Genomic DNA, 11,017 nt, shown 5'->3' on the forward strand with positions numbered 1-11,017 from the left:
TCTTTTTCTATGTAATATTTCCAAGTCAGACTTTCTTACATTCCTGGAATTCAGTTTGATATACCAAGTATGTAGTAATGATAAAATGTTCACTTTGATTACTGTGAGGGGTAATGAAATGTTTAATTCTATTAAAACAAACTTCTTAGAGAAAAAAAGAAAGATTTTGTAATTTTAAAGATGGGTTGGAGAGATAGTGGAGACATTATGGTGTTTACCTTGCATGCTGTTGACCCCATTTCAGTCCATCAGTACCACATGGACACTGAATACTGCCAGAATTGATTCCTGTGCTTAGAAATAGGAGTAGCCCCTGAGCACTGCCAGGTGTCCAGATATTCTGAGAGCATATTCACAAGTACAGGGTTTAATATTTTTTAGTGGAGATAATGTTAGTGACTAATTTTGGGGGGGACATTTTCTTTCGACCATATTTATTAAGTGAAGTGTAAGTATTATCATGTAGCAAAGAACTGTAGGATTAAAAAGAGGTGAAATTATCATAACCCAGCTAATAATATGACTTGTTTACAATGTTTAGATATTTATGGGGACTTAAAAATTTTGTGGATTAATTTATTTATAGACATTATTAATATTTTTATTTGCTATATAAATGCAAATGTATGGGATTTTATATTTTCTATTAGCAATGATTTTCCAAAAATATTAGCCGGAAGAAACATTACTAAGATAAATCTGACTTCAAGATACTTACCATTAATATTGTAAATTGAACATCTGGAAAATTAAAATTGCTGTATCATAATTTTATGTCAAAACCAATATAGATGGAAATGAAAGAAACAACATTTGAGAACAAGAAGACTTTCAAAATAGAACTCAGACAAGATACCATTCAAAAGATTTTTGTTTTCAAAATAATGTCAAGAAGTAGTATTAAATATAAATTTGTTTTATGTGTAAGTTGGAGTATAAATAGTATAAAATAACATTTAAAAACAAAAAGTGAGTAATATATTTAAAAATATTCAAGGTCTATTCTGGAATACGTTCAACTTCTAACTACAGCAAATTTATACAGATAAACTAGTACAGACTTTGTTGGTATTTATCAATTTTTTAAATAAAAATTATTATTTTATTTTATATATATAAAATATATATTATTTTAAATATGCTATATTTTATTAACAAAAATGGCATTAAACAATAGAAAAATTCCTTGAAAATGAGAAATATTTCAGATAAATATAGCATAACAAAGTATAACCTCACCTCATAGCCACATGATGGCGCTGGAAACCATAAATTTGTCAGTTTTTTTGTTTTACAAAGAAGGTTCATCGTCAGGTTATTTTCCTTAGACAGAAAGAAAAAGAAGTACTCCATTTTTTTCACTCTGCAGATGAGGCTGAAAGAAGGGGAATATAATTCTAGAATTTTGAGAATTAAGTTTCCAAAAGCTTTAGGGTGGAAGTGAATAGACATTAGAAAGTTGCAACGAATTTGCAATGGTATATTCCCAGAGAAGAAATCCAGTTTTCCCCCGCTTGCTGTTGTGGCTTCTGCTACTCGCATCCTGGAAGGCAGGGAGCGGCCAGCTCCATTACTCGGTCCCCGAGGAGGCCAAACACGGCACGTTCGTGGGTCGCATCGCCCAGGACCTGGGGCTGGAGTTGGCGGAGCTGGTGCCGCGCCTGTTCCGGGTTGCGTCCAAGGACCGCGGGGACCTTCTGGAGGTAAATCTGCAAAATGGCATTTTGTTTGTGAATTCTCGGATCGACCGCGAGGAGCTGTGCGGGTGGAGCGCGGAGTGCAGCCTCCACCTGGAGGTGATCGTGGACCGGCCGCTGCAGGTTTTTTACGTGGAAGTGGAGGTGAAGGACATTAACGACAACCCGCCTAGATTCTTCAGAGAAGAACAAAGATTATTTATTTTAGAGTCAAGGATGGTGGATTCCAGGTTTCCACTAGAGGGCGCTTCTGATATGGATCTTGGAGTAAATGCACAATTGAGGTACAAGTTAAGTCCTAATGAACATTTTGACTTGGATATTAAAACAAATGAAGAAATAACAGTTATATTGGAACTTGTTTTGAAGAAACAACTGGATAGAGAAGAAACTCAAGAACATCGTTTAATACTGATTGCAATTGATGGAGGAAAACCTGAACTAACAGGTACAGTTCAATTATTTATCACTGTACTGGATGCAAATGATAATGCACCTGAATTCGATAAACCAGTTTATAATGTTAGATTACTGGAAAGTGTACCGAATGGTACATTAGTTATTAAACTGAATGCCTCCGACGCAGATGAGGGCATTAATAAGGAAATAGTTTACTTCTTTAGTAATCTTGTTCTTGACAAGGTAAAATCTAAATTTAAAATAAATTCCAATAGTGGGGAAATAAGAGTCAACGGAAAACTAGATTACGAAGACTGTAAATTATACGAAATTAATATTGATGCTGTAGACAAAAGTGCATTCCCATTAAAAGGACACTGCAAAGTAATAGTGAAAATCCTGGATGAGAATGATAATTCTCCGGAGATGGTCCTAACCTCACTATCTTTGCCTGTCCAAGAAGATGCTCCGCTGGGCACTGTCATCGCCCTGATAAGCGTGTCTGACCGCGATTCCGGCGCCAACGGACAAGTCACCTGCTCTCTAACACCGCAGGTTCCCTTCAAGCTGGTGTCCAACTTCAAGAACCGCTATTCACTGGTACTGGACAGCGCACTGGACCGCGAGAGCGTGTCCAACTACCAGGTAGTGGTGACCGCGCGAGACGGGGGCTCGCCCCCACTGTGGGCCACCGCCAGCGTGTCTGTGGAGGTGTCAGACGTGAACGACAATGCGCCCACGTTCGCGCAGCCCGAGTACACGGTGTTCGTGAAGGAGAACAACGCGCCCGGCTGCCACATCTTCACTGTGTCAGCGCGCGACGCGGACGCGCAGGACAACGCGCGCGTGTCGTACTCGCTGGTGGAGCGGCTGGTGGGCGAGCGGCTGCTGTCGAGCTACGTGTCTGTGCACGCGGAGAGCGGCAAGGTGTTCGCGCTGCAGCCGCTGGACCACGAGGAGCTGGAGCTGCTGCGCTTCCAGGTGAGCGCGCGCGACGCGGGCGTGCCGCCGCTGGGCAGCAACGTGACGCTGCAGGTGTTCGTGCTGGACGACAACGACAACGCGCCCGCGCTGCTGCCCATGGGCGCGGGCGTTGGCTCGGGCTCGCTGGGGGGCGCGCGCAGCGAGCTGGTGGCGCGCTCGGTGGGCGCGGGCCACGTGGTGGCGAAGGTGCGCGCCGTGGACGCCGACTCGGGCTACAACGCGTGGCTGTCGTACGAGCTGGCGCCGGCGGCGGGCGGCGCGCGCAGCCCGTTCCGCGTGGGGCTGTACACGGGCGAGATCAGCACGACGCGCGGCCTGGACGAGGCGGACGCGGCGCGCCAGCGCCTGCTGGTGCTGGTGAAGGACCACGGCGAGCCGGCGCTCACGGCCACGGCCACCGTGCTGCTGTCTCTGGTGGAGAGCGGCCAGGCGCCCAAGGCGTCGTCGCGGGCAGCGTTGGCGGGCGCGGCGGCGGCGGCGGGCTCTGGCGCGGCGCTGGTGGACGTGAACGTGTACCTGATCGTGGCCATCTGCGCCGTGTCCAGCCTGCTGGTGCTCACGCTGCTGCTGTACACGGCGCTGCGCTGCTCGGCGCCGGCCCGCGAGGCGGCGTGTGCGGCGGGGAAGGCCGAGCTGGTGAAGCATAGCGCGGTGGGCAGCTGGTCTCACTCGCAGCAGAGGCGTCAGAGGGTGTGCTCTGGGGAGGCTCCGCCCAAGACCGACCTCATGGCCTTCAGCCCAAGCCTGCCTCAGGGTCCAGGCTCTGCAGATACCGTGAGTCTCAAAATCTTTCTCATGTCCACATAAGTCTATATTATGTGTAAACAAAATTCATATTTGTCTCCATTCTCTATTCATTGCTCTATCCCTTTCTACAGTATCACTTTGACGTACATTTTTTACTGGTACTAATTCAAGTACATATAATTTCAGTTAACGTAGATAATCTAGAAAAGTGTGATAGAGTTCATAGTTTTGTAACTGTGTTTTTTTTTTCACCATTACTGATCAGGTTTTTTCAGGTTGTAGTTCATGAACTAATGTTTTGTCTTTCAGAACATGCTAAAAAATAAATCTACCCTTAGTATTCCAAGGTTTGGTACCACCCCCAACCTGACCAAATTAAATTCATAAGCATAAAATTCAATTTTTATAATAGTACATAGGAAGAGGACTGTAAGAAATATTTCAGTTATTTTTCATTCTCAGAGTTAGATATGAGAACAATTATTTTAATATATTTCTGTTTATTTTTCTTTTTTTGTTTCTGAGGAATAATGATTATATTCAATTCTTCATTAATCCAAGTTTACTTCTTTTTCTTCAGTATTTCTGTACTCGGGCTGGAGCAATAGCACAGCGGGTAGGGCGTTTGCCTTACAGGCAGCTGACCTGGGTTCAATGCTAGGCATCCCATATGGTCCCCTAAGCCCCACCAGGAGTAATTCCTGAGTGCAGAGCCAGGAGCATCACTGGATGTTACTCAAAAAGAAAAAAAAAAGGTTCATGTCTCTTCAAATAAACATCTTGCCTACTTCATCACAAGAAGAGTTTTTTTTAAGTACCATAATTTACAATGTTATTCGTAGTTGAGTTTAGAATACAAATATATTGCAGTATGGATCCCTTCACTGGTGTAAAATTCCCTCTACCAAGTCTCCAAGTTTTCCTTCATGCCTCACCTTACATTTACATTTAAAAACGATGTTACCTACTCACCTTCAATATCAAAACACAAGTAGACTTCCTCTTCCACTAAAAAAAAATTGCCCACACCCAGTGGTTCTCAGGGCTTCTTCCTGGTTCTGTACTCATGGACCACTTCTCACAGGGTTTAACTAACCATATTTGGTGCTGGGGATCAAATGGAGATCTGTTGCATACAAACAGGTGTACTACCTGCTGTACCATTATGTCGGTCTCTCAATTTACTAATTTTTATATTGGATAGTAGTAATTGTGAATTCTTAAAGTCGATAAAATAACATTTTAAAATTAGAAATATTTCATTATTGTTGCTTATTTTTAGAAACATTTAAAAATAATATTTATCTTATAAAGATATATAATTATAAAATATGTAATTCACACTAAGACTATTTGAAAATAACAGAAGATAATGGTTTTTTTTATCACATCTCAAGTCACATAGAAAAGACTAATGTCTTGAAATTTGTAGCTTTTGGGTATTAGAAATTTTCTGGTGAAGAAGTACATGATGGTTGTGAAAAGACAGGTGAACTGTAGATTGATTTTGAATATGAAAGGGAGATAGAGGAGTAATAAAAATTTTATATAACATGAATTAATAATATATATATTTGGAACATAATGATTTCTCTTTATAATCTTCATATTTTAATCAAAAATGTCTCACAGTTCAACAGAATATATGGGTAAAATTGACAATTATCAGTATTGATATGGGGAAATATATGTAGACTTGGAAGTACCTTCAATAAATGTCTTATTTGAAATCGTGGAAGTATTTCAAAAGAAAAGAAAATATATAGGAGGATGATATTGAGAGTAAAGAAAGAGGACATTTAGGGGCAGCTGCATTATTAGAATTATGAAGAACAATGGGTAGAAATTACTCTGGAATTATCAGTGGTGGAGAAATATGTGAAGAAAAGTTTTAAGGGGTCCTAATAAGAGTAGTGGGAAAATATGTGAATTCTATGAAATGTGCATCTTCAATTACTAGACAGCAGAAACTTTTATAGGATTATTCATTGAGCAAGGAGTAGACATTAATAATTTTATGAGGTTTTAAAAATAGTTATTATTCAATTATGTTCTTTGCACAAAACAAAATATAACAGAATATTTTTGATAGACATTTGTGCATATTTCTTCTATACATAAAATGTGTGAGATCCTTTGCATTTCTAAATGTCAAACTGAGTTTGTATTGTACTTAAATATTCTAACTTGATCAGTACTAGAATATGAAATATTGAGAGGAAAGTGCTTTTCCTTGAATAAAACTCTTTACCCACTCTAATGAGTCAGAAAGGATAACACCAACTCTGCATGTAACAAACATGAGAATATTTACTATTAAAATAGCATAAGGTGCTATAAAAGAATTGGGCATTTTAACTTTGAAGAACCATACAGTAAGGCGGTAATGTGAATTCAGATCTACTTACCCCTTGATGCCACATGATGTCGCTGTCTACCATGAAGTTATATCCTGCTATTCTTCCTATCACTGCATCTTTCTACGAATACTGAATGATGGCGGGCGCAGAGGTATTGGACTAACAGACACTGGATCGTAGAGATTTTATTTTAATTCCAAAACGAGATCTTCTGATGGAACTAAAACCAGAACTGGACATGGTCATTACACCAGAAGACAGACTGGGATCCCGGCTACTGTTGCTCTCGCTAATGCTCTTTTTATCCTGGGAAGCCGGGAGCGGTCAGGTTCATTACTCGGTCTCTGAGGAAGCCAAGCACGGCACATTCGTGGGCCGCATCGCCCAGGACCTGGGGCTGGAGCTGGCGGAGCTGGTGCCGCGCCTGTTCCGGGTGGCGTCCAAGGACCGCGGGGACCTTCTGGAGGTAAACCTGCAGAATGGCATTTTGTTTGTGAATTCTCGGATCGACCGCGAGGAGCTGTGCGGGCAGAGGGCGGAGTGCAGCCTCCACCTGGAGGTGATCGTGGACCGGCCGCTGCAGGTTTTTCATGTGGAGGTGGAGGTGAAGGACGTTAATGATAATCCGCCTGTATTCCCAGACAAGGAACAAAGAGTGCTGATTTATGAATCTAGGTTGCCAGATTCCTTGTTTCCACTAGAGGGCGCAACGGATGCTGATGTTGGCTCAAATTCCATATTAACCTATAAACTCAGCTCCAGCGAATATTTCACCCTAAATGTGAAAACAAACAATGATGAAAGTGCTCAAATTGGGCTTGTGTTAAGGAAATCCTTGGACAGAGAGGAAAGTTCGGAACATAATTTACTTCTCATGGCCATTGATGAAGGTAAACCTGAGCTAACAGGCTCTGTTCAGCTGCTGATCACAGTATTGGATGTGAACGACAATGCGCCTACTTTTGAACAGTCTGAATATGAAGTGAGGGTATTTGAAAACGCAGAAAACGGAGCAGTAGTTATCAGACTGAATGCGTCTGATCCCGATGAAGGGACTAATGGAGAGATTTCATTTTCTTTTAACAGCCTTGTTCCACCCATGATTCGTGATACATTTAGAATGGACACGAATACTGGAGAAATAGTACTTCAACGGAATTTAGATTATGAAAAAGTAAAATTATACAAAATCCGAATTGATGCGACTGACAAAGGCCATCCTCCTATGGTCGGTCATTGCACCATCTCAGTGAGAGTTTTGGATAAAAATGATAATGTTCCTAATATTGTATTAACTTCCTTATCCTTGCCTGTCCCGGAAGACTCCCAAATCGGTACTGTCATTGCCCTAATTAGTGTGTCCGATCAAGACGCAGGAGTCAATGGACAGGTGATCTGCTCACTGACACAACACGTTCCCTTCAAGCTGGTGTCCACCTACAAGAACTACTATTCCTTGGTACTGGATAGCGCACTGGACCGCGAGAGTGTGTCCAACTACCAGGTGGTGGTGACCGCGCGCGACGGGGGCTCGCCCTCGCTGTGGGCCACTGCCAGCGTGTCTGTGGAGGTGTCAGACGTGAACGACAACGCGCCCACGTTCGCGCAGCCCGAGTACACGGTGTTCGTGAAGGAGAACAACGCGCCCGGCTGCCACATCTTCACGGTGTCAGCGCGCGACGCGGACGCGCAGGACAACGCGCGCGTGTCGTACTCGCTGGTGGAGCGGCGGGTGGGCGAGCGGCTGCTGTCGAGCTACGTGTCTGTGCACGCGGAGAGCGGCAAGGTGTTCGCGCTGCAGCCGCTGGACCACGAGGAGCTGGAGCTGCTGCGCTTCCAGGTGAGCGCGCGCGACGCGGGCGTGCCGCCGCTGGGCAGCAACGTGACGCTGCAGGTGTTCGTGCTGGACGACAACGACAACGCGCCCGCGCTGCTGCCCATGGGCGCGGGCGTGGGCTCGGGCTCGCTGGGGGGAGCGCGCAGCGAGCTTGTGTCGCGCTCGGTGGGCGCGGGCCACGTGGTGGCGAAGGTACGCGCCGTGGACGCCGACTCGGGCTACAACGCGTGGCTGTCGTACGAGCTGGCGCCGGCGGCGGGCGGCGCACGCAGCCCGTTCCGCGTGGGGCTGTACACGGGCGAGATCAGCACGACGCGCGGCCTGGACGAGGCGGACGCGGCGCGCCAGCGCCTGCTGGTGCTGGTGAAGGACCACGGCGAGCCGGCGCTCACGGCCACGGCCACCGTGCTGCTGTCGCTGGTGGAGAGCGGCCAGGCGCCCAAGGCGTCGTCGCGGGCAGCGTTGGCGGGCGCGGCGGCGGCGGCGGCGGGCCCGGGCGCGGCGCTGGTGGACGTGAACGTGTACCTGATCGTGGCCATCTGCGCCGTGTCCAGCCTGCTGGTGCTCACGCTGCTGCTGTACACGGCGCTGCGCTGCTCGGCGCCGGCCCGCGAGGCGGCGTGTGCGGCGGGGAAGGCCGCGCTGGTGAGGCCGAGTGCGGTGGGGAGCTGGTCGCACTCGCAGCAGAGGCGGCAGAGGGTGTGCTCTGGGGAGGCTCCGCCCAAGACTGACCTCATGGCCTTCAGCCCCAGCCTTCCACCTTGTCCAGGAGTGACAAATTTGGAGGAGCACCAGGATATAAATGATGATTGTGCTAAAGTAAGTACGTTTTATAACTAATAGTATTTGATAAGTTTTTCTTATATCTTTTGTACTTTTCTTTTTCTATTTTCACTGGCAGATTTTTTCGGCCTCCTTATTTGTGCTCTGGAGACTTGGCTCTCACTCCCTGCTATTGTTTCCACTGGACCCACAATTCAATGAAACAGTGTGCTTCTGGGTCTCTTAGTACCAACCACCCAGAGGTGTTAGGAGACCCCCATGGCCACACTCTAACATGTATGGGTGTCCATGTAGTGCAAAAATTTATCCCAGGTGGGATATGCAAGGTATGCATTATATGCTCCATGTTCTTCTCCAATTCTATACTTTCCTGTCTTTATAATTTAAAACACATCACACTCCTTACATTGTTCCCCTATATTATTATTCCATTGATTATTTTAATTTTAATACAAATGATATTAGATGTTATTATATATTTTTAAATTTCTCTCTCTCTTTTTTTTTGCCACACCTGAAGATCCAACTCAGGGGCTTGCACATATATCAGGTATTCACAACCCTGGCCCCAGAATTAGGCATTGTTATCCATTGTTATCATTAGCTACACTCAAGATTTTTTCCTCCAATTAAAGTATTTTTTTAAATTTTGAGCAGACAGAGCAGTGCTCAGGGCTTACTCCTGGTTCTAAGCTCAGAGATCATTCCTGGCAGGATCAGGTGACCATATATGGTGCTGCCTATCAAACCTGGGTCAGCTGTGTACAAAGCAATCATCCCACCTGCTATAGTATCTCTTAGTCTCTCCAATTAAAGTTTTGTTTTTATTATTTGACATTCACTGTTTTAACTCAGCTTGTTTGGCATTCAAATACATGTGAAATACTAATTCTAGTTATTTAGATTTGGGTTGCGTAAATGAATATAAAATCTGTTCCTCCTACACTGAGTTTCTCTTTGAATCTTATTTGATAGTTTTCCTATTGGGGAGCTCTTCTAATTTGCTGATCTATTTTCGGTGTCATGCTGTTCAGTGCTTACTATTTCTTTGTATGAGGATCATGGAGAAAGTTCTACATGTTGCATTTGCATCTATTCTGTTTCATATACCCCACTACCAACTTCATTTTGCAAAGCTTTAAGTACTGTTTCATCATTGCTTCCAATTTTCTACCTATAAAAGTGGTGTGATAAACAGAAGTATCTATGGCAAGAATATTGTATTTAGTAAATTGATACTTGTTAGGTATTTTTAATAACTGATTCATATGTTCAACTTAGCTAAATAATAAGTGCTGAATTAAATCAGGCATTATTATTATTGCAAAGAATCGTAAAATATAAAGTGCCAAATAGCTGTCATGATTTAAACTTTGCTTTAATTTCAGGCAAGGGGTATTTGTTGTATCCGAGAGTCTATGATGATCATATTAGTCCACTTTGTCACTAACAACAGAGGGTTGTGGTGAGTTTTCTGCCTCTAAATATGTTCTCTTTCCTTCATGAAATGACAGAAACCATCAATATTGCTATTAGGTTTATAAAAACAGAACACATAGGAATGAGACTCTGGATTAAGGGGGTGGGACATATGCCTGGCTTTGTTTGTATGAGCTACATTTGTCTGTGCTCAGGGTTTACTCTTGGCTCTGTGGTTAGAGATCACTCTTGGTAGGGCTTAGGGACTCTATGTGGTGCCAGGGATTGGATCTCTGTTGACTGCATACAAGGCAAACACCCTACTCACTGTCCTGTCTCTCCAATCCAATGTCTAGCTCATTCGTGACCTGAGTTCATATTCCAGCCCTCACTGGAAAATGCTCTACCCCTAGCACGACTGGCATAACCCTGGTGTCCCTGAAACTGTAAACAATGTGAAAAATGACTATTTTCATTAATCAATGAAAATTTATATGGATAGTGGTAACCACCTTAAAATATTTATATAGTGATATAGATATGGTTATATACATAGTGATATGGTCATTCATAAAGAAAATGATATGTAACAACCTTAAAAAACAACCTGATTTTTAAAAAAATAGACAACCATTGCTATAAAATCAGAAACATTTGAAATGATTCTAGAAGGTTGTCTAAGGGCGTCAGTTCCACCATTATTAAATTAAGAAAACCATGCTTCAAGATATTCATAGAAATCAAAGAATATGTGTCCTATATTAACATAACCTTTTTATAAGACAGAATAT

The 11,017-nt window shown here is 43.7% G+C and overlaps 3 protein-coding genes across 6 annotated transcripts in view; all 3 read left to right on the forward strand.

Annotated features, from left to right (window-relative positions):
* The window catches only part of LOC130033109 (protocadherin alpha-1-like), a 223,822-nt gene that overhangs the window by 55,130 nt on the left and 157,675 nt on the right, over positions 1 to 11,017 (forward strand).
* Positions 1 to 11,017, forward strand: part of LOC130033107 (protocadherin alpha-C2) — a 243,894-nt gene that overhangs the window by 42,771 nt on the left and 190,106 nt on the right. Inside the window, exon 1 of one of the 4 annotated variants that reach the window (XM_056124820.1) lies at positions 1,461 to 3,854. The exons of 2 other annotated variants lie outside the window; for them this stretch is intronic. In XM_056124820.1, the coding sequence (XP_055980795.1) occupies positions 1,476 to 3,854 (2,379 nt within the window). In that variant the 5' untranslated portion in view covers positions 1,461 to 1,475. Of the gene's footprint in view, positions 1 to 1,460; positions 3,855 to 6,346; positions 8,844 to 11,017 lie in introns of those variants that run through there. One more of the 4 variants, XM_056124810.1, reaches the window with a different exon arrangement.
* Positions 1 to 11,017, forward strand: part of LOC130033108 (protocadherin alpha-3-like) — a 202,149-nt gene that overhangs the window by 33,453 nt on the left and 157,679 nt on the right.

The sequence above is a fragment of the Sorex fumeus genome, unplaced genomic scaffold, assembly GCF_029834395.1.
Source record: "Sorex fumeus unplaced genomic scaffold, SorFum_2.1 ptg000051l, whole genome shotgun sequence".
NCBI lineage: Eukaryota > Metazoa > Chordata > Mammalia > Eulipotyphla > Soricidae > Sorex > Sorex fumeus.